The sequence below is a fragment of the Camellia sinensis genome, unplaced genomic scaffold, assembly GCF_055761805.1.
Source record: "Camellia sinensis isolate YWXY unplaced genomic scaffold, ASM5576180v1 Unanchor10, whole genome shotgun sequence".
Lineage (NCBI taxonomy): Eukaryota > Viridiplantae > Streptophyta > Magnoliopsida > Ericales > Theaceae > Camellia > Camellia sinensis.
In genome coordinates this window covers 7,525,358-7,549,284 of record NW_028128988.1, presented here as the reverse complement: position 1 = coordinate 7,549,284, position 23,927 = coordinate 7,525,358, and the positions used below count along the sequence as shown (strand labels likewise).

General features: G+C 35.9%; 2 protein-coding genes and 1 pseudogene across 19 annotated transcripts; all 3 read right to left on the bottom strand.

Annotated features, from left to right (window-relative positions):
- Window positions 1-30: 30 nt before the first annotated feature.
- LOC114300142 (uncharacterized) lies at window positions 31-7,104 on the bottom strand. Of its 17 annotated transcripts, none has more exons than XR_014357823.1 (8): window positions 6,893-7,104; window positions 6,547-6,682; window positions 6,132-6,337; window positions 3,886-4,488; window positions 1,492-1,585; window positions 1,346-1,405; window positions 1,130-1,233; window positions 222-786 (listed from the first exon to the last, which is right to left on the bottom strand). XR_014357823.1 is itself a non-coding variant. In XM_082911289.1 (7 exons), exons 1-7 carry the CDS (start codon window positions 7,102-7,104, stop codon window positions 142-144), a joined length of 1,374 nt encoding a protein of 457 aa, XP_082767415.1. In that variant the 3' UTR covers window positions 31-141. The 17 variants fall into 17 exon arrangements, 10 of the variants coding, with proteins under 10 accessions (XP_082767415.1, XP_082767419.1, XP_082767421.1 ...); XR_014357822.1 differs by having other exon boundaries at window positions 222-783; XR_014357825.1 differs by having other exon boundaries at window positions 1,346-1,374.
- Window positions 6,601-7,975, bottom strand: LOC114274561 (small ribosomal subunit protein RACK1 pseudogene; annotated as a pseudogene). Its single transcript, XR_014357691.1, has one exon. The product of XR_014357691.1 is annotated as a small ribosomal subunit protein RACK1 pseudogene (transcript).
- A 10,174-nt stretch (window positions 7,976-18,149) lies between these two features.
- On the bottom strand, window positions 18,150-19,101 carry LOC145814411 (uncharacterized). The gene is made up of 2 exons (XM_082911212.1): window positions 18,984-19,101; window positions 18,150-18,922 (listed from the first exon to the last, which is right to left on the bottom strand). The coding sequence occupies exons 1-2, from the start codon at window positions 19,099-19,101 to the stop codon at window positions 18,150-18,152; spliced, it is 891 nt and encodes a 296-aa protein (XP_082767338.1).
- Window positions 19,102-23,927: the final 4,826 nt, after the last annotated feature.

Sequence of the window (23,927 nt, the reverse complement as noted above, 5' to 3'; positions counted from 1 at the left end):
AGAGAGAGAGAGAGGGGGGGGAGGGGAAAACCTTTCAAAGAGGAGAGCAAAAGGAGCAAAGACGAGCGGCGACAACATTCCGATAGACAGCGAAGGTGTAAAGGCTCATCCCTTGGTTTAGACCAAACTTGGCTATAATACCTAAACCCGCATACCCAAACTGCAACAAAATCATTGCCAAGTATGGCTTTGCTCTCTTATACACCTCCATTGACATATTGCTCTCTCTCTCTCTCTCTCTCTCTCTCTCTCTTTTGCTCTCTTGTGTGAAATGTAAAGTGCTTATGGGCAATAGCAGCAACATACCTAAGGTTATATATAAGGGTTGGCTTAATGAATAGAAATTAATCTCAATTGCACACGTCTCGACTATATATATATGTGTGTGTGTGTACTGATTGGACTTGTCCAGTGAAAACCAGTTTCATCAAAAATCAAAACTAGTGGCAATTTCAACCAAATTTGAAGTATCATACACCATTGTTGCTGACTAAAGAGGAGGGATGAGTAGAGAATCATTTGGTTTGGAAGTCCCATGTAGGGTTGCTTGGCTTTTAGCTTTTGGATGCAGTGAAAAATTATGGGTCGGTGGTGCTAAGACAAATTTACAGAGTGTTCGAACTTAATATATCTATTATTATTATAAGAGTGTAATATTTGAACTTAAAACTAGCAAGGCAGAACTGCTCCACTTTCTCAAACTGGTGAACTCAGAAAATCCCAAGAGTATCGTGACCATGAGAACCTGCTTCTTTGCGGAAGCAAGAAGAATATCCACCATATCTACTAATTCATGCAACATAAATTCAACAAAGAGCAGCCACTAAAGATTTATAACCAAAAAAATAAAACATAAAAGCCACCATCTAAAAAGCAGAAACACTTCTAAAAAGGTGTTGCTTCCATGTTCAACGTTGGACACAGACACTTGTTAGACACACATCCACACATATCGGACACATGACCAAGCATGTCCTATTATTTATTAAAAATGAAGTCATTATCATTTTCATGTATCAAATCTTTTTAAAAGTTGTCAGAGTGTTCGTATCGTGTCATATCTGTGTCCATGCTCCAACATTCTTTAGTAGCCATAAAGGCAACTATCATTCATGGAAGTAGTTATAACCTTATTGGTAGCTGTGAAGGATGGATCCAATCATCTAGATGATAAGCACATAGTGGCTGTTCAGCAGTAACAATCAAATATTTGTCATCTCCTTCACCAGTTACCTGTACAAAAATAACTAAATCAGGCATCCTCTTGTTATGGTGAACTTTATAAAGCGTACCAACAATTTGTTAAGCAAAAAATGCTAAATACACGAACGGATTTAAAAAAAACCTGATTAAAGTTTCCTGTGTGTTACAAAACTACAGCAAGAGCCTGGTAATCAGAGAAGTACTACAGCCACAAAATATAAGGTTATATCTAAATACTTTTTGATATACACAGAGGAAATAAAGCACATGATTGTGGATATTAAATACCTTCGCCCTACAACTGACTGCATCTTCGAGTTTTCCCTCTTCTAAAGCTGTTTTTGATTGTCTGTCGTCCATCTGCAGATGAGCACGCTGCATGCTGCCGCAAAGAAACGGAGAATACAGAAGTTATACAGAGCACTGACCAATTCAGTGTCATTATTCTACCAAGCAAGTAACATGGTGTATTGCATTGCACTAAGTGTGTAATCTTTTCCCTCCTAAATACACATTAATGTGTACTAATAGGGTGGCGTTGTTAATCGCCCAAAGTGAGAAGCAAAAATATTCTCACAAAGATGTTTCTCAGTATATCATCATGACTATTGAAGTCATGTGTAGTACCAATACCATACCAAATACGACTATTAGTGGGATCTTGGGCTAAGTCTTGACTAAACCTTAAAAATCTTAATGCTACAATGCCTTTCAAATCCTCTTAGCCATTTTCTTACTACAGTAATTCTTGCTAAGAAGAATGCACATGTTGTGGCAATTCCACCCAAAAAATATATAGTTACTCCTACAACACATCCATGTACAATGCTCGAGGATCTATGCTCTATAGCACGAGCAACTTCAAATTTATTATGAACCCAAATGATGGATTCAATAAGTTAATGCCAATAACAAAGTCTGCTAAATATAAAGTCTGCTAAATATAACAAAGCCCTAACCAATCACAAACATATCTAGGATAAAGTGTAATTTAACCTAATATTATTACTACCGAGTAAGTTTTAGATTCTATTATTCATTTACACCTTTTAAGAGATTGACTTATTTGCCAATAATTAACAAATTATGTTCATAGAAACATTAATATTTTTGTTGTTCTTCACTTGTTCTTTTGTGTTAATGACTTTGATGCCCGTGTCGGACAAAAAGCTTATATTTTAGTAGTTTGACTAACCACACAAACCATGTTAAAACTATATGGACTTATAAACCCATGAATCATGAAGAACATCTGAAAATGTCCTAACTGCAATCATATGTACACAGAGATGGTTTTCTTGAGTACCTTTGCAACAGGTCACAATGGCAACACCCATGATCAGAGATATATATATATTTAAGCTTTAAAAAACTAAACCATCATCAACAACTGGATCTAAGAAATAGGGTTACTATAGAGGGCACATAAGGTTTAATGGCTCTGAGAACTGTATGATTTAAGAAACTAATACACAGTCACACTCAAATCCCAATTGCTTGAAGTTGGTTTTGGTTACAAATGATCTTTGATTTTAAAAGGTAATAAATAAATAACCACCAACCACTGCATAGATGTGCCCTGAAATCCTTCCCACTTCAATTTAAACTCTATATATGGATAATACTCTGTTCCAGCTATTCTACACACATTGCGGACTAACTAAATAAATCCATTTCAATTAGTATATTGTCATATGTCACACCACACTAGTATGCATGACAATTCTCTTGCAAAGTGCTTAAACATCACCTCATTTTTTTTAATTAAAGAAAATTTAATTAAAAAAAAAATGAGGTGATCTTGAATATGTGCTTATGATCAGATGCAGAATGAAGGAAATTCTTACAAAGATGTAATTTTCTCTTTTGTTGTAAAATTGAGAGAAGAATTATATGCTATTTGTGAACAAAATTCAAGACTCTGTCATATAAATGAGCTGTGATTTGTCCTTTTCGTGCCTTCACAGAGAAAAAAACTAACAGCAATAACAATAACAGGATGGAAAAACATTGATTCGGGCAGTAGTTCATTTAGCCAAGATGCAGCCCTCAAAACTAGAAATGCATAGATAAATTAGGAAATTCATTTACCTGAAACTCTAGGCCCTTGCACGCCATGATTGTTAGAACAAGACCTTGTTTTCCAATGTAATCAGAAATTTCCCTCCTCGAACTATCATCCCGAACTAAAACAACCTGCTCTGCCCCAAAGCCGGCAAAATCCTTTCCACTGTTCTGGAATATAGTTAAGATTGCATTTTCATTATGATTGGGCACAATGATAGAAGGAGCTTCACCATATATAAGACTACTTTCAGGAGTTAAAACATCAATTGACTGAGGAAAAAAATAGTAAAGAAGATCAATCACACACTGCGCTAACTTGAGAACTCCATCATGGGTGCGGAAGTTGTGGGTCAAATAAAACATGTCTGAGATTTGACCTTTCCCTTTTCTTCCATCAGTTTCATCCCTTTTCAATCCCAAAACTCCACATAAAACAGACACCGTATATCCTCAAACCGAAAATCAATACCCTTTGCTATTGTTTGGGCAGTATCACCCGAAAAGACAAAACCCTCACTAAAATTTCGGCATACATATTTGAAAAGAGCAATTTCCTTCATTGAGAGGTCCTGCACCTCATCAACAAATACAAAACGTATCTCATCACCTGCATACCTCTCATTTCTTAGTCGATAATGAAGATCAATGACTAAGTCAGCAAAATCAAATTCTCCATTAACTGCCTTTTTCTTCTCATATGCTAAGAAGATATCATACATCATCTCCCTTTTCTGCCTGCTTATACTGGACCCAACACGACACTCAGATAATGAAACATAATCCTGCCGACTGAGCTTCCCATCACATACCTCCCCAGCTATCAACCCACCTTTTATCACAGACATTATCTCAGTGAAAACTATAATGGGAACCAGTTTTTTAGTTAGCAGGATGTTAAAATGAGACCAGTAAGATGAGCTAAATCTCTTAAACGTAACCTCCTTTGTCCTGATAAAAATTTGGAATGCCAGTGATCTTGCATTTCCAGATTTACCATGAGCGAGTTGTCTTGCATCATGGAATCTTTCAAAGTACGAAGTACCAACTGTTCCATCAAGCATCATCAAAAACTTCGAAAATGTTATGATAAGTGGGTATGACTCTGGTAAAATATCAACAAACGAATCAGGAATATCTGCAAATTGTAATGCATCAGCATTGTCATCATCCATACGAACCGAACTGCTTTTCGCTGAAGATTTATTCCCACATACAAAGCTGTACATTTAGAAACAAAAACAGTGTAAAACAAGATAGCTTTGCAACACCAAATGTAAAAATGAATATGCTAAAAAAAATTACATATAAAAAATACCATGAAGATAAGGCATAAATAATCATAGAAACTAAACATTACTTTTAAAGAATTTATCTAAAACAAGAGAAATTAGTTTGCATAAATTTCTTTGTATAATTTTCTCATGCTTTTGTCAATTTTGCCTAGCAACTTGGAATTATGACATGAACTTGATTATGGAGAAATCATATTAGATCAGTCATGTCCACATGCCTATCCACTTATCCGTAGATTTTTTTATAGGTTGCTCGATTCTGAGCCATCATAATAGTATAGACATCAACTCACCTAGTTGAGCAACAAGTAAATGAAACTTGACAAGCAAAGGGCCATGAAGTTCCACCACAACTCACTGGGACCAAAGATACTGAAAGATTTAGAGGGACAATTTTCTATTTTGCTTGGCACATTTTTTTTACCCTTTTGTTCCTGGTCAATAAAACAATATGTTCTTTCCAAATATGGTAAATTTCAACATTTTGTGAATATTTTTCTTCTCATTTTTCTTCTGGTCTGTTTGCAAAAGTTAGGTGGAGTACCTTAATTTTCTTCACACGTCTAGTTCTTAATCATTTCACTGGCTCAAGAACCCATTAGAAAAAGGACATCATTAAGTTTTGACTCTCAATAATTGAGGGTGCTGGGAGGGCTAGAATGGTTATAGAATTAGTTTTCAGAATTATTGACACAAATTTCATGCCCTCAGACTTCAACCTGCATTCTCCTACTTCAATATCTTTTATTCCATCCATGCTGGTCTAGTTGTAATACAACAGTTTGGATCCTTGAGTAAGCTGTTTATTTTAATTCATATAATTTGCGAGGGGATATGGTATGTTTTGCTCAAGCTAAAGACAAGGCCCTAGATTTAAAGATAGCCACATGGGAGGTAGACTATCAGCATCTAGAATAGATTATGGTTTAAATGATAACAGTTGCAATAATTAGAGGGTCAAAAGCAAGCTAACTACTGGAACTTTAAGCAACAAGTAAGTTTTGTTCAGTGCACTTGCGTGGACAGACCTAATATCATAAACTGCAAGCTACATGTTCAAGGCTCCTTTGCAACTGAAAAAAACAACAATATTAAGAGGGTATTTGGGATGATCTAAATAAGTATACAATTTGACTTTTTGCGAAAAAACGTGAGTTTGAAATGATGTGGTAGAGAAGTGATGTGACCCCCAAATAAGATGATTGTGGCCAAATAGGGTAGTGTGCTAAAATGGCATGTGCTATTTTAGCACATGCCAAACACCTCCTAAATTAATGCAAATTTTCAAAATTCCTTGAGAAACATTTATTTATATGTTTTGAAAATCTGAAATATAGCATACTGCTAAATTAAAGTAAGAAAACTAGGACGTTTTAGAAAGCCATAAAGAAAATTTGTTTAGTTGACTTAGAATAATGTACATATATGTATTCCATTTCACATGTACTATCAGAGCCATTTACACAGAAAACTTCAGCTATAAAAAAATAAAAAATAAAAAGAATTGAACACAATGATAATAAATACATCTAGCCCTAAAACAACAAAAATAGAACCAACCAGCAGTACCTTTTCAACTGAGAAACATGTTGTTTTACAGCAAAGCACAATTTTGGACTCACTGTGACAAAAATTTGGTGCAAGATATCTCTTTTAGCCTCCTGAATCTGATTAGTCTCACTACTATCCTCCTGGTGCCTCCAGCTATCATCAGTGGATAGATTACTCTGAACTTGATGATAACCCTCAGATGCTAAATGATACAGTTGCTCATTCTGAAATAATTTCATGGTCAAACAGTGGTCTTCCCAGTGCCTGACCTTCCAAGTATAAAGGTGCTTCTGTTGAAATGAATTATCTCTTTCTCTTGGTTTGTTAATTCAAAAGGAAGACTCAGTTCTTTACCATTGCAGCCAGATAGTAGGTGGCTGACCGCCCCAATTGACAACAAGTAGAATTTCATCAGTAACAAACTCTCACTCACCTTTGTATCCTCAACATAGCCTTTGCCAATCAAAGAGGCATCATTTATTAAAGCTTTCCCATTTTCGGTCTCACTGAGATTCTTATATTGAATAAGACCAGAAGAGAGTGTCCATGTCATAGGAACTTTGAAATCCCTAAACTCAAAAAAAAAAAAGGAAAGAAAGAAAGATGATAGCAATTACGACGACAATGATAGAATATTAGAAAGACAAAATTGATATCCATTTTGTAGAGCATGACCTTAATTATGTTCCATAGGTTGGTAATTTAAACTTTAAAAATTTAGAAGTCAACACAAAAAAAGATTTAGATACACTAGGGAGGGTACACGAGAATTTACTTACCCATCATGGCATTTGACCTTGCAACGGTTGAGATAATCATCTGTGTACATCCCAAATATGCCATCCAAACGTTTAACCAATTTTGAAAATTCCTCCAATGGCAATACATCCCAAACCTTTAAGACTTGGGTGTACAATGATTCCTCATCAATGTCAATTGAGCAAACAATGTATAGTTCCCTGACCTTGAATTTATTCAACATCTGTGACATACACTAATCTCATGATTGTTAATCCACTTGCTATTAATCCTCTTAATCAAACAGGCCCTATATGTATTCATCAACTATCTACGACACAAACACATCAAAAAAAACATTTAAATGGCAAGATATATCAAGAAACACAAAAGCAATAAAAACCCAAAATCCATATATACTAAATTAACGATACTAAACCTTGTTTTTAACACCAGACGACACGGTTCATTTCAGCCTCCTACTTGGCATCAACCTTGAGATCCACAACAATGGTCTTGCTCTCCAAATCCCAAATCCTAATGCTCGCCTCAGTAGCAGCACAGAGCCAGTACCTATTAGGGCTAAAGCACAGCCATGTAATAATCGAACCCGAATCGAGCAAGTAAAGCTTCTTTCCCTCAGCCAGATCCCACAACAAAATAACCCCATCTTTCCCACCACTCGCACACAGCGACCCATCGGGCGACACGGCCACCATATTCACATACCCAGAATGCCCAGCAAGCGAAGCCCTAATCTTACAATTGGTCAAATTCCAAATCTTCACAGTCCGATCCCAAGACGAAGACACAACCGTAGGCTGAAGATTATTAGGGCTAAATCGAACACAACTGACCCAATCGGAATGAGCATCACCATCCTGAATCGTGTACTTACACTCACCCAAAGTGTTCCACAGCTTGATCGAGCGGTCTCGGGAAGCAGAGACGATTTGGCGATTATCGAAGGAGAAAGCGACGGAGAGGACATCTTTGGAGTGGCCGACGAAGCGGCGAGCAGTGATGCCAGTGGAGAGGTCCCAGAGGCGGAGAGTGGGCACCGATTGAGAGGAAGAACACAGAGAGGGAGAGGGCGGACCGAGAGACAAAGAGAGAGGGCACCGATTTGATTTGATTTAAATTTTTTTTTTTTTCTGATTTCATGGTACAAAACGACGTAGTTTTAAAATTAGCGACCAAATTTATTTGTCGCCAAAAAATTTCAATTCCCGCCCCACTAAAAATCATATTTCCCTCCCAAACTTTTGGCGACCAAAAGACCATTTTAGTCGCAGAAAAGGTACCTTCGCCGACAAACTTTTTTAGTCGTCAAATCTCAATTAACGGCGACTAAAATATTAGTCGCTAAAAGTATTAATTTGGCGACTAATTTTTTTTGGTCGCTGAAAATAAGTTTTTGGCAACCAAATTTTTGGTCGCCAAAAAATATGTGACCTTCCGCGACCAAATTTGTAGTTGGTCGGCAAAAGTATACCACTTTCTGCGACCAACTCATTTTTTGGTCGCCAAAATATAACCTTCTGCGACCAATAATATTTGGTTGCCAAAAATAATGATCATTCGCGACTAATTAATATTTGGTCGCCAAATATCATTTTTTTGCGACTAAAATTTTTTTGGTCGGCAAAAGTGGTCGCAAAATGTGTAAATTCTTGTAGTGTCCCCTCCCAGAAAGAGGCGACTTCAACTTGCAACAAGTTCTCTATTCTCTGTACTTCTTCAACTAACCCGTCCACATATATTTCTATCATTTGAGTCTTCAGAAAAGTATCAAAAACATGGTTGAAGTGGGATCCCCGGGAACATGGATGGAACTTAAGACCACATTTACAGTGAGAAGTGAAAGCTCGGGTTTGCTCCTATGAAGGCCTATTCCTGTGCTGTCAAGTAAGTCACAGAGCTGGAAGGGTTGCCTAGGTTGCAGGACAAACCCTGTTTGATCATCATTTATCCTTGCACCTAGGGAAATCAATCGGTACTCTGCGCAGTGGGATTTCAGAAGTTGAAAAGTCCTGTTTCGTGTGCTCTGCTGATGTCCGGGAAAGATAGAAAAATGCTAAATAGCATGGATTCTGATTCAACATTGCTGATTCTTCTTGGTGCTAAATTAGGTGTAACAATTTTGCATTCTTTCTATGTATTGTATAGTTTTGTATTTGGAATATGAAAATAGATGGGAAGAGGTGCTTTAGAGCAGGGAAGATGGAGCCAAATTATGTAACCTGTATACGACAATTGGAAAAAATAATTTTATGGGATATATTTACACATCATTGCTTATTCTCTGAACCATAAAGATTATAGTAGAAATCTAATGTACAAAAATGTGTGTTTACTATTGCATTTTAATCTTATACTCAGGCTAGTTTCCCTTTCTCTCCCTTTTCTCTTTCTTTCTCCTGATTCCCGGCTGCCACCACCACCGCCACCAATTCTGGCCATCAGAGAGTTATGGTCACCTTTTATGTCGTTCAATTGTAGAATCAATTTCAGAGGGGGAAGAGCGAGAGATTGTTGCAAATGTCATATGTAAGGTTTTAAAAAGTGGCTGCAGTTACGTAACGGTTGTAGTGGTTACCGTCACCCGTTACGGCCGCTATAGCAGTGATAAAAATTTACATGTATAAAGACCGTTTCGGTGTTACATAACGACATTAAAGGCTGTAACGGTTCATTATACACCGTTACACCATTTTATAATATTTTAAATAGTTTCCTTTCTTAAAAAAAATAATAATAAAAGAATACAAAAAAAGAACAAATATTCAAGTGATCTAAATTCAAAGAAAAAATCTTATATGAATTTTTTTTATTTATAATTTTTATTTCATTACATTAGCATGTAAAATAAAAAATATATTAACGGTGGTTGCATTTATTTTTATAATCATTTTATTTAATATTTTTATTTTGTTAATGTGTTGTCTAAAAAATGTCTTTAAAAAATAAATAAAATCCGTAGTTCAAAAATAATTTTTAATACTTAATTGTAAATAATTTTTTTTAGTTAGCTTTAAAGTGTTGTCTAAAAAAATGCCTCAAAAATAATTTTTGTTTAAGGCATAATTTTTATTTTTATAATCATTTAATAATTATGAATGTTTTTTATTCATTTAGTTCGTGTATTAGTCAAAAATAATTTGTAAATATTTAAAATCAATTATTCTTAAAGTCATTAACTATTGAAATAAAATATAAAAAACTGTTTTTATAGTGATTTGAAAATATGTACATTAGACCATATTTAAAAATTAACAAAAATTTATTAAAATCTATTTTAAACCTCAATAAATGAGATTTTGAAAAAAAAATATGTGTATCAGTAAGTTTTTTTCAAATTGTGCGAAAAATAAAAAAAATCACAGTTCCGGTTATCACAACCGTTACGCTACGGCCTTTCCATCCTGCAACCGCCACCACAACCGTTACGGCGACCACAACCGCTTTTCAGAAGCTTAGTCACATGTCATCGCTTATCTATTAATGTATATAGAGTAGTGAAATAAATATGATAAAAATTATAATCAAAGTAAATTAATGGATGCTATTGCAGTTGTCAAAAAAAAAAAAAAATTGTTTTATTTGTCTTTTCAATTTTTTGATTTAATGCAATGTGAGAGATGAGTGTGACGGGAAAAATTAGTGACACATCTACAATTAGTAACGCATCCTTTGTTGATTTTTTTTTTTTTTTTTTTTACCTTTACATTTTTTTGTGAACGAAGAGCCTTTACAAATACTTTACTGTATCAAAGTAACAAGAGAGTGATACATTACAAAATTTTGACATCAATAGAATAAAAAAATACAAATAAAACATAACAAGATCAAAGAATGACAACTGTATCAGAATACCAATACATAAAACATAACAAGAAAGAGTCACTATATATGTATAATAACAAAATTGCGTCTTTATAATTGAAAGATCTAAGAATCAGTATCCAAACAAAACATATGTTAAGATCAAAGAATAACTACATATGTATTGTATTATATTATATTCACAATACACGATATCACACAAGTACTAAACCATGGTAGCACAAAATGACCTACAAAAGGGACATCGACTAGTCTTTGGCAACCACTTAAACAAGCAATCTCTGTGAAACATATGCAAGCAAGGCGTTATCGCAACCATCATTCCTGCACATATCTCCCCCAAACAAATCGAACAATCATCAGCTGGTTCTTCATCATCGTCTCCATCAAACTCCTTCACTCTCATCGCAGCCTCAATCTCGTGAAGCCCTTGACACTCATGGCACGACATTGGTTCCTCCAGGTCGGTCAATAACCCACCACGAATCTCTTCAACTTCTTCGACAGACAATTTGCTGCGCTTTAGACCCTTGGATTCATCATCATCAACATCATCATCATCATCATCATCATCATCTACAACTTTTCGCTTCTTGCGCCATGAAAAGGGTGATGGTGCAACCCTCTTTCGCGTATACCTCATAGTCACCGAAATATAAACATCTACCACTATGACGATTGTGGGATTTTGATAGTGTGTTTCGATATCGAACTTGAAACAACTTAGCAGATATGCAGATATGTCTTTTCTCAGATTTATAGCTGTGTTTTTGGAATGGAACTGTTTGTCTTCAATGACTTGAGAAACCAAATATTGTGTAGAGTCTAGGGTTGATAATGCTTCGAGTTCAAACAAAGATGCTGAGTAGATCTTTCTAACACCGCCATGTTCGATCCGAGTTGCTTTCTTGGATGCGTTGTTGATGCGAAACATGAACAACCCTTGTGATTCTTCTATGTTGTGAAGCTTTTGGTTCCACTTGAAGACATGAACATTGAGGTCTTTCACTTCTTCATTAAGACTCACCATCTCTCTCTTCTCTCTCTCAACACACAGTTCTTGCGGCAATAGAGGAGTGGGCAGGTAGGATTTGTAAAACTAGTATACAAATTTGAGATGAGATGGGTAGTTTTTTTTCCGTGTAATATACTTGTTAAGCAAGAAAGGGAAAGTACTTTCTTTCTTTCTTTCTTTCTACCTAGGAAAATGCATTTTTGATAAGTTACAGTTGCGTTAGAATTTGACGTAGATAAGGTATCTATTAGTTCTAATTTTGTTTTTAGTGAATTTTTAATAGTTTAAGCAAATTTTTTACTTTTTAATACACTTAATATAAATATAATTAAAAAGTATAATATTTGTGATTTTTTTATATAAAAAATTCACTAAATACAAAAAATATAAAAATTCAATACATTTTCATATTCTTGTATATTTATTATTTTTTAAAAATAATTTTTTACTTTTTCGGTACATCTAAATGCATCTAAAAATTAAAATAAAATTTAAAATATTTTTAAAAAATTCACTAAAAACAAAAAAATATGAAAAATAAAAATAAAAAACTCAATTTAAAAAAAAAATTGAATATAGAAACTTAAAACCAAATAGAATGAGTACATTTTTTTTAATTTTTTTTTATAACACCTGTTTTTATGAAAAATGTATAACTGTTTTAAGTTTGGTTAACATAAAGTGATGGCTCAACCTTTCTAGGGTTTAAGACAAAATTTTAAAGTGAGGTTTTTTGATAATTAAATATTACTTATAATTTTTTGAATATTTTATTTACAAGCAAGATTTTTATTTTTATTTATTTATTTTTTGTGATTCAAAACTACTATCAATTTTTTTAGGATAAATTACACTTATCTCTCCGAAGTTTAATCTCTCTCTCTCTCTCATTGTTAACATGTTTGTTGATTTCATAAGTTATAAAGCCAAAAAAGTCAAGATTGTTCTGTAGTTATCTACTCAAATAGCACATTTAACTTATCCCTTGAGATTTTGTATAAAAATTAATGAAAATCAATGTATACTTTAGTAATGTTGAACGAAATTCTAAAATTTCATATAATATTAAAAAAAATTCTAAATTTTTCATATATTATTAAAATATTCAGGAGAAGAAAACTTAATTTAGGAATAAGTAATATCTCTAAATTTAAACCACATATAAGATAGTAAACAAAAAATTATAAAAAAAAATATGATCATTATAACATTATTAATAATCTATTTTTTTTATCAGCACTAATCTCTATACAACTAATCGTAGAACACAAAATGTTTGATAAAAATTTGTAATAATGTTTGGATGACTATTATCTTATTATATTTTGTTTATTATGTGAAGGCATTATTGTATTAGTATAAATATAAGCCGAAAGATACATTAATAAAATAAACTCAGGTTTCAAGTTGTCATAAGGGGCACTTATGTCCTAGTCAGGCGAGATCTTAGGTTAGAGTTTTTTTTTTTTTGAACGGCAAAGAAGAAACTTTATTGATGAATGGAAGGAGTACAAAATACCAAACAAACACCAATAAATAGAGGGAAGTGTAAAAGTTTCACAATGGGCTAAATAATCTCAACTAGGTTGGCACCAAAGAACTCATCCTATCATTGTTAGCACCACCGAAGTTGGTGAGAAACCAACCAAGAACACCCCAACTATAAGCATACAGCAGAAGCAAAGCCCACAAAACAGAAAAACAAAACAAAGACCAAGATAGCCATCTTAGCTACACTCAGCAACAAGCAAACATATCAAACTAGTCCACCAGACTCACTTAGCTGCAAACACCAAACTCACTAGCTGGGAACAGAAAGAGACAGAGCTGCAAACAGAGTAAATTACAGAGCAAACAGAGTCCACCAGACTTATGTCCAGCAGCTAGTAAAACATATCCCAAATATAGCTCATATAATAGCATAGCAAAGCAGATCCAACACTCACAAGCTGATTCACAAGCTGCAAACACCAGACTCACAAACTGATCCAACACTCACCTAGCTGCTAGAAAGTGACTGAGCTGCAAACACCCCAGAGCTATAAACAGAACAGCTTAAACTACTCAGTAGGAGGGATGATTTATGCTGTAAAATACAAACACCCCACAAAACCCCAACAAAACAGATCTTCTAAGTCCTTCCACCTAAACAGAATCTGATTTGTGCAATGTTATGAAGGAAGCCATCAATCAAGAATGGAGTCTGCTTGGTTGTAGCTTTACACCAGATGGAAATTCTTGTAATGATGAGCTCCAGTAATTCCTGCAACTTTGGTTGAGAACCTTGAAAGAGGCACTCATTTCTGTGCTTCCAAATTGACCAAAGAGCTACCAGAGGAATTGCACTCCAAATTCTTCTTTCAGCTTTCTTGCAGCAGTACCCTGACCACAAGTCAAGCAGGCCTTGAACAGAACCAGGCACCACCCAAGTAACCTTCCACCACTTCAATAGGCTAGACCAAACTCTCCATACCAAGGGGCAAAGGATAAGCACATGTTCATCTGTTTTAATACTAGCTTTATAGAAAATGCATAAAGTAGAAGTATTTCGATCTAGAATTCCCAATCTATGTAGAAACACTGATGTTTTGACCTTATTTCTCCTTGCAAGCCAACCAAAACATTGCACTTTAGGTGGAAAGTATTTGATCCATACCATACTTCTGTAGCTGACATTATCATCAAAGTCAAGATTGGTATGTTTGTAGAAAGCAGATACTAGGGATTGGCCAGAACTCTAAGCTACCCATAACGCACTATCCTTGATTGCCAGATTCAGAATAGGAGCTACTCTACTAATTTATGAAAATGATATAAAGTGGTAACATTTTATATAATAAATAAGGAAAAATTATATGTAGGTGAGAGGAGGAGAAAAAAATAACTAATACAATCTCTACAACCTTTCATTTGTACTCCATTACAAACACACTTTTTTTTTTTTTTTTTGATTGGCAAAAGAAAACTTTATTGATGAACCACATATAGAATACATATGATAGACAACATCAATAAAGAGGAGCTTGGAGCTAGATTAAGCTCTAACATCCTAGTTGGTGAAAGACTAACACAATAAAGCAAAACAAAAGAACGACAACCACCTAATTGACAGCAACCACCTAATAGACATGCAACAGCAGTTTGAAGACACACCCTTCCATCAGATCATAACACACCAGATCAATTTACACCCTTCCAACACAAATAGCAAAGCAACACACAACATCACAAAACTAAAATAGACATGCAACAACAGTTTACAAGAAGCTCTAGATCAATTCACACGCTTCCATCAAAACTAAAATAGACATGCACCATTTGACAGCAGCTCATCCATTTGACAGCAGCTCCAGATCAGTGAACTGTTGTTTTGAACTCCATACAGTAGCCCAACAAATATATGAGGCCAAAAAACACCAGACTTGAGCTAAAGCCTTCAACCTCCATTCCTCACAATAAGGCAAAGCATGACAACAAAGTGTACTCCAGGTCTCATCAGAAAATATTCTAATAGACACAGGCTGAGGACCATGAACAGATAGATAGTAGAGATATACCATGAATTGCACTGCAGCCCTCACCTCCCAATTCATTCTAGACAAGAGCTTTCCAGTTCATTCTACACTACCAATACCTCCCATCAGCAGATCTAGGGCCAGGGCAGTGGTAAAACAAAGAAAAACAGATAGCAGAGAAGAACCATGACATGCACTGCAGCCCTTCAATTCAATCTACACAGCCCAGTTCCTGCACTTCTGCACTGAATGGATACAACCAAACCAGAAAATCACCTAAAACATACTGTTGTATCATACTACCAGGTATTCACCCTATTTGAATCTGCATATCATCAACCAAGGATAGAGTAGCCTCTTCACAAGCTAACCAAAACAGAGATGCCCTGACTGAACACAGCAAACTCCACCCATTTCAGTTCAGCAAAACACCTCTAAAACACATTCTGATCTGCCATAAATTACAGATGAAATCATTGGTTGAGAAATGGATCTCTTTCAAATATGGAATCAACCACAGAGCAATCCTAGTTTTAACCAATTCACACAACTCCATCAAATTTGGGTTAGCTGCCTTAAACACACATTCATTTCTAAGTTTCCAAGTAGACCACAGCACTGCCAAAGGAATAGCACTCCAAATCTTTCTTTCTAGCCTCTTCATCCTTCCTCCAGCCTACCATAGCAGCAGCTGGTCCATTGAGCCTGGTAATGGCCCTTGAGTCCTCCACCAATTCAACATAACAGTCCAGACCCTCCACACAAAAGGACAACAGATCAAAACATGGTTCACTGACTCTCCCTTAATCTTGCAAAACACACACATATTAGCCCCATTTCCAGACAGAACACCAATTCTTTGCAAAAAACTCCACAGTCTTCACTCTATTTTTCCAGGCTAACCACCCAAATACTTGAACTTTAGGTGGGATAAAGTTAAGCCACACCAACTTAGTAATTAGGAGAGTTGCGCTACTATTACAGGTATCAGAACTATTCAAAGAGGTAACAGAAAACTGACCTGAAGATGATGCTGACCAGACAGGTCTATCCACTTAATCAACCCTCATTGCAGGTCCTGCTTCCGAATTATTCAGAAGATTATTAAGCCCCACCTCCTCCCACTCATACAACACTCTTCTGAATGAAAGGTTCCAAACTCCTAAAGACTGTTTCCTATCAAGGATAACCCTCAGAGTAGCACTTTTCTCTAGGGACAGCCTATATAGACTTGGGAACTTCTCTTTCAAACAAAGATTCTGACACCATTTGTCCTCCCAGAAGCTGATCCTTCTGACATCCCCAACTATCAACTGAAAATTGTTCACAAAAACGTCTTGAAGATTGTTTCCATATTCACCAAAAACTATAATTCCTTTCCACACATTTGACTGATTATTCCCAGGCATAGTAGGAGGTAGCCAACTTGCATTTTTTAACTTATACCTGCTGTATATAACTCTCTTCCACAAAGCCTCACTCTCACACCCAAACCTCCACCACCACTTTAGTAATAAGCAAAGGTTAACCTCTCCCACCCTCCTAATGCCTAACCCTCCTTGTTTCACACCTTTGCACAGCTCTCCTCATCTAACCATATGAATTTTCTTCTTAATTTCTCATACTCCCCACAGAAATGTTGCTTGGAGCCTTTCAACTTCTTTAGCAACCCCTTCAGGCATTCTAAAAAGTGACAAGTAGTACACTGGTAGTGAAGATAGGACAGCTTTAACAAGTGTTAATCTCCCAGCAAAAGATAGCAACTTCCTTTTCCACCCAGCCATCCTACATTTAATTTTATCCAAGATGGGCTTCCTTGTAGATTTCTTCTTTGGATTAGCCCCTAGAGGTAACCCAAGGTAGCTGATTGGTAGTGCTTTCACTTTGCAGTTCAAGATTGAGATAAAAGCAGCCATGTTTTCATCTGGGACTCCCACACCACACACAACATTCTTATGGTAGTTAATTCGCAGCCCAGATAGAACCTCAAAACATCTAAGCACCCTTTTCAAGTTCCTCACCTCATCAACCTTTGCTGCACAGAATAGTAAAGAGTCATCCGTGAACTGAAGATGAGATAATATAACACCATTTGTTCCAACCTTCACTCCTTGGACTAGGCCAAGAGCTTGAGCTCTGGACAGTAAAATATGTAGCCCTTCCGCAACTAAATGAAACAGGAAAGAGGACAAAGGGCTACCTTGTCTTAACCCCTTTTGCGGACTAAACTCTTCCATTGGAGACCCATTAACAAGCACTGATATTCTAGCAGATGTTACACGCTCCTTGATCCAACTAATCCATTTATCTCCAAACCCAAATTGAGACATCATATGGAATAAGAACCCCCAGTTAATGGAATTATAGGCCTTTTCAAAGTCCAGCTTAATAATTAGCCCCTTCTTCTTTTCCTTCTTCCACCCATCCACCACCTCATTTGAAATTAACACACCATCTAAAATGTTCCTCCCACTTATAAATGCAGTCTGAGTTTCACTAATTATGTGTGGCATCACTTTTTTCAATCTATGAGATAGCAGCTTTGCTAAGATCTTATATATTGACCCCACCAAGCTTATAGGCCTATAATCAGTTAGCCCTTTAGGATTCTCCTTCTTTAGTATAAGGGTTATAAAGGAGCTATTGATACCCTTAACCAACCTTCCATTCTTATGAAATTCATTAAAAAAGTTTATCACATCACACCTCATCACTTTCCAAATTTTTTGAAAACATCCCATACTAAAACCATCTGGCCCTGGTGCTTTGTTCCCATCACAAGACATCATTGTATCTTTAATCTCGGCCTCTGTAAATATTGCTTCAAGTTTGTCAAAACCACAACAACCTTGAACTGAGCTAAAACTCCCTCCTAACTGTGGCCTTCCTCCCCAATCTTCATTCAAATGACTCCTGAAGTATTCAAACACTTTTCTCTTCACTTGAGTAGGTTTCTCTAGTGTTCTTGTCACCCTGCAAAGCCCAGTTCATCCTTGATTTTTGGATCCACATTCTCTCCACCATCTTGCTCAGCCTCCACACCTCTTCCCTTACCTCCCTTCTTCTTCCTTTCTCGGCATTATCAAGCTCTTTATCCTCAGCAACAAGATCTAGCTTATACAGGTCAGCTTCTGCTGCTTCTAAGCTTGTGATTATATTCCCAAACACTTCCACATTCCATTTTTTAAGCCCAACTTTTTGAGTTCTTAGCTTCTGTAGAAGAATAAAGCCAACCCAACCCACTACATTAGCCTCTTTCCAGCAGCTTTCCCAGAAAACTTTGAAGGCTTTATGAAGGAACCAAGCATTTTGAACCCTGAAAGGTTTGGGCTCCCAATCCCGGCCATCCTCCTTCACTAGGAGAGGGCTGTGATCAGAAAGTAGCCTAGGCAAACCCCGCAACTTCAAGTTAAAGACCTCAAGCCACTTTGGATCAACTAAAACTCTATCAATTCGACTCCACTTTTCACCTTCTCTTGAGTTACACCATGTAAATTTCCTACCACACAATGGCAAGTCAGACAATTCACAACTCTCAATGAACTCATTAAACTCTCTCATCCCCTTATCTCTTCTAGAGCACCCTTTCCTTTCACCAATGGTCCTTATTTCATTGAAATCCCCACCCAAGCACCAAGGTTTAGGAAAATCCTTCTTTAATTTGACTAAGCTATTCCAGAGCTTGCTTCTTAACCCTACTTCATTAGGTGCATAAATATTAACAATTGCACACTCAAAAGAATTAAAAAAAGGTACCTGAGAGCAATATAAACCTCCTACTATTGCAACACTCTGCTATTTGAAACACCCCTGGGTCCCATACACCAAGTAATCCCCCAGATGCACCCTCAGAATCCACAACCATAAATTCCATGTTATCCCTAGGCCACAATGACCTTACTTCAGCCTCCTAGATCTCAGTTTTCTTGGTTTCCTGTAACAACACCATATCAACCTTTCTTTCCTTCAACAGCTTCCTAATCTTTCCTTTCTTTTCCTTCTTACCCAACCCTCTTACATTCCATGTTAATAATTGCATAATAAAATGATGATAGTCCTTTATTTCTCCCCAATTAGTAGGTGCCTTATGCCTCACCTATTTCCCCTTACCAACTCTTTGCTTATCCTTAAGCTCAAGCTCTATAATCTAGTGAAGCACTTCATCCTCCTTCCCATTGTAATTTACTCCCAGCATTTCCCCTATTTCCAGATTTGCTTGGGCTTCAATTAATATATGCCTCCCTTTATCTGACCCATTCTCACTCGAAGCTGATAGAGAGATGACTGCTGCTGCTGCTGCTGCTGCTGCTGCTCTCCACACTGCAGCTTTTGGTACTGTTTTGCTTGTTGAGGCCCCTCTATGCCCATATCTTCAAAATAGACTAAGGGAACCCTTTTTGGGGTGTAAGTAGCCATGTTTAGCTGAAGCACTAACCTTCTCCTTCCCCTTTTTGTTTTGTGCAGGTCGAAGGTCCTTAGCTTCAGATACACTTGGGCTGCTTTCAACTGCCCCAACTGTACCCCCACACTCCTTGCTATTGCTTATTTGATCTTTAGGCCCATTTTGTGAGTATTGATTACTTGGGCTACTTTCAACAGGCCCAACTGCAGCCCCAACCTCCTCAATAGCACTAATCTGATCCTTAGACCCATTTTGTGATTTTTGAATTTCCTCCAGCCCATGTCCTTGACATATTTCTTTAGTCTGATCTAATACCACTTCTATTTGTATCCCAAGTCTACTTAAACTTGACCCACCTAGGCTTCTAACATAGCCTGGTGTTAGTAGCTGGTCATCCATGCTCTGCCTTGTCCCACTGATAGCTGCCTTAGACCCTACTTTATGGCTCCCCAAGTCCATCATTGCCCTGCATTCCTCTGTAACAGTTGGCAGTCCTATAGTGTTGTTCCCAATTCTCATTGCCAGCTCTACATCACTCCTTGTCTCTTCAACCACCGTATCACTTCCCCAGCACCTCACCAGTTCCACCTCTTCACTCCTCCTCCCCCCACGTGGGTTGATCCCAGTGTCCATCCCATTCCAAATGTCCAGACCATGGTTTGAGTCATCCTTCAAGTAAGCATCTCCTTTCTTGTCTATGTTGGTCCTTGCCATGTCCAGGTTCTGTAAGGCATTTGAGCTACCCAGTTCCTCCATCTCTTGATTCTCATTGCACTGGCACACCACATTCATTAGTTTTTTTTACCACCACTTGTTCTTCACAAACTCTCACTAGGTATAACACACCTCAGCGCTCCAAATTTACAACCTTATTAATTGGTTCCATGCATTTAGTGGATATCTTTATCTTGGCACATGCAAAAGATTTAGGTTGATTCATATCTCCCTTGCAGTACAAAAAATGGCCCCATAATCCACCAATCCTCTTCACATTTGTACTATTCCAGAGATTCAATGGGATGCCATAGCAACTCAACCAAACACTCCTTTCCTGCTCTAGAACCAGTCCAGATTTGCCTTCTGAAATAATCTCGCACCATTCCATAATCAACTCCTTAATGGGCTTCAGTCTCATCACCATCTCCTCCTTAGACCTGAATGTAATCACCACCTCCCGACCCCCACTTTCTCTCACCAAGACATCCTCCACTCCTATTGCTTCAATCTCCTTTTTCAAGTTGCCCCTAGCATAACTCTCTTTCAATCGAACAATTACACTCTCATACAACCACCCATTCCCTATTTCTTCAGCCTTCAGTGTAATGTTTCCACTGACACCACACGATTTACCTCTTACCGCCTCTACGTATGATCTCTGATCTGTGAAGACTGGTACCCACATTCGTTCTTCCTCTCGATGGCCATTTTGCCCCTTAACTAGAAGAGGACCTGGCTTTGTTGATACAACTCCCCCTACCTTCTCCTTCCCAAGATTCGCATGTTTCACTTCGATGGCCTTATTATCGATCCATAGCCCATTGGCTTTTTGCACTGCAATAGTAGCCGCCACAAAACAATCAAACCTTACAAAGCCAAACCTTGTGTTAGTTGTCTTTCTTCTTTTATACGGGATGAATACATCTTGCACGACACCAAACTTATTGAAGAGGGTGTATAGCCCCTTCGGGCTCACTGAAGTCGGTAAATTATCCACGAATATGGTGAACACATCTCTACTTCCTCTATGCCTCCATGATTCTTGCCTACTCCTCTGCCTTACAACTGGGATCCAGCCTCCTTCTTTACTATGTGTTTGCAACTGTGTTTGTTGGCCTCTCATCCTTTTCTTTAATCCCCACTTACAACTTTCATTACAAACACACTTGCACCTTTATTTATTGGTAAATTTTTTTTTCTTCCACTTACATGTAGTTCTTCCGATAAACCAAAGGGAAATTCTATGATATCATAACTTGATAGTAGGATTATTGAAAAAGGAGAGCTTAGAATTCGAAAGTATAGAGCTTAAGTGTCTTTTCATTCCACGTAGACATAATGAAATTTTCGATAAATTTGAAAATTGTACTTATGTTTTTCTTTTTTAATCCTGTTTTGTTTTGTATAATGTGGAAAACAACTTATATAACTATCTTTTGATGCATTTTATTTTGTATGTGTCTATCTTAATATTTTTTAAAAAATAAATTTTATTTGTAAATTTAGTAAAAATTTCAAATTTTATAGAATTGAATATTTTAATATAATTCACATACAATGTTAATAATAAAATAATTAAAATTTAATTGTCAATTGGTGTATTCCTCTTCTTCTTCTTCTTTTTCTTCTTCTTCTTCCTATTTTTTATTATTTTATTTTATATTTTTTTTTATATACATTGTCTTAAAACTTTTAATTGGAAAAAAAATCACAAACCATCAACACTATATCATCATATTTTAAAAAATTCAGTCAAGATAATATATTTTTTTGAATTGTCATTGTCTAGGGATTTTAAATTTTCAAAAGTAAATAGAAAATAAAGGAATAATTAAAACTTGTGATAGTGGGATTTTTAATTTTCAAAATCAAATAGAAAATAAAGAAATAATTAGAATTTGTGGTAGTGAAAATATTTATAATTTACAAGACAAATATTAAACACAATGTTAGGTAGACTCCACATCAAGAGATAGAGTCAACATGCATATCTTGTATTGTAGTTAACACATTTATGGATATATTAATTAGTATTTCCAGTAAAACTGGACAGCGGACTGGACTCAAGATTATATCTCTACATAAAGGATTGAAGAAAATAATCGATTTGAATTGATCTTGGTGAAGTACCTTGTTTTTTGCAAAACTTGCCAATCATGTAAATTGCAACCCTCACTCTCCTTTCTCTCACTACCCTTCCAACATGTTAGGGTTGTCGCCCAAAAACATAAGTTTTAGTTATGAAGCCATTCTTGGTTATACACACAATTTCAACTTACTCTCAAGGGATGGATTACCAACAAAATTGGTAACAAAAGTTTTTGCTATGGCTTCTTCTGAAAAATCAATTGCAATGCTTTTATTATTAATTTACAACACGTTAGTATTGACTGAATCTATCATGCCGATATCGAAATGTTTGGAGGCTTGCATGCCTATCTGCATGGAATTACAAGGTTCCACAGACATTGATTGTGATGAAGGTTGCAAGCTTGGGTGTGAACAAATCCAAGGTACGGGAAAAGTAATAGGAATCGATGATTAGAAAGTAAACTTCCTTTTAGCAATGTTTTATTAAATTGTTTTTGTTTTCTATGCCTCGTTGTAAGAACAAATTGGGTTGATGATGAATGTTGTTGTTGGTGGGAGTGGGGTGCAAACTACTGTTAGTGATTCATAACGAGAGGATTAACTCTGAACCAAACTTTACATAAATTCATTCAAATAATTCTGAAAAAGAAACAGAGCATGAACTACAGTATTCTCTCCTTTTATTTTCTTTTTCCCACACACTTATCATTTTGATACATTAGCTATTTATAGATTAACTAGACAATGTAAAACCGTTAAATACAAATACAATTAAGGCAACAAATTTCAAACGGTTGCAACTAGCCATCTTTGAAAAACTTGAACTACTCTTAGGCACGGTGGAAATTGTTTTATTTTATTATTATAGTGAAGCAAGATTACTTCACAACAGTTGTAAATGATTTTTTTTTTCTTTTCAGATAGGGACAAAAATCAGAGGACAATTCAAATATATGCATGTATTGTGTTGTTTTAATTCTTGAAATTTAAAATTTTGTTTTGCTGATGCAATAGAGAATACATGCACATATGCCAACAATTGGACCCAAATGACTTGTTGTCTAACCCTTTTGGTAAGTTTTTGTACCTTAATCTAATTTTTAATTTTAACCCAATTTATTATTTAATAACATTTTAGAATATATATATTAATAAATTAAACCATAAATGAACTTAAACACTTTAATTTATTATCATAAAATTATCTTAATCTAATAACTTTTAATTTTTAACTTAATTTCTCATTTGATAACATTTTAAATTAAATTATATTATTGACAGAAGAGGATATTTGAAGGGTTTTTTAATTTTTAATTTTATTTTGAATGGGCGATGATATTAAAGGTTAAAGTTAGGATTTAGTGAAGAATATGATTTAATTTAGAGAAGAAGATGAAGATGAGGATATTTTTTACTTTGACTTGAAAATTTTGCATTGCCCACTTTCAATTTGAAAGAGTGGTTTTCTGCGTATATTAAAAAAAAAAACT

Coding starts and splice junctions, on each gene's coding strand:
- LOC114300142 (XM_082911287.1), bottom strand. CDS start 7,104: ATGTCACAGATGTTGAATAAATTCAAGGTCAGGGAACTATACATTGTT. Junction 1,586..3,885: donor TATCGACTAAGAAATGAGAG/GTATGCAGGTGA, acceptor TCTTTGCGGCAG/CATGCAGCGTGCTCATCTGC. Junction 787..1,129: donor CCTTCACAGCTACCAATAAG/GTTATAACTACT, acceptor TGCATGAATTAG/TAGATATGGTGGATATTCTT.
- LOC145814411 (XM_082911212.1), bottom strand. CDS start 19,101: ATGGAATTTATGGTTGTGGATTCTGAGGGTGCATCTGGGGGATTACTT. Junction 18,923..18,983: donor GAGGTTTATATTGCTCTCAG/GTACCTTTTTTT, acceptor CTAATGAAGTAG/GGTTAAGAAGCAAGCTCTGG.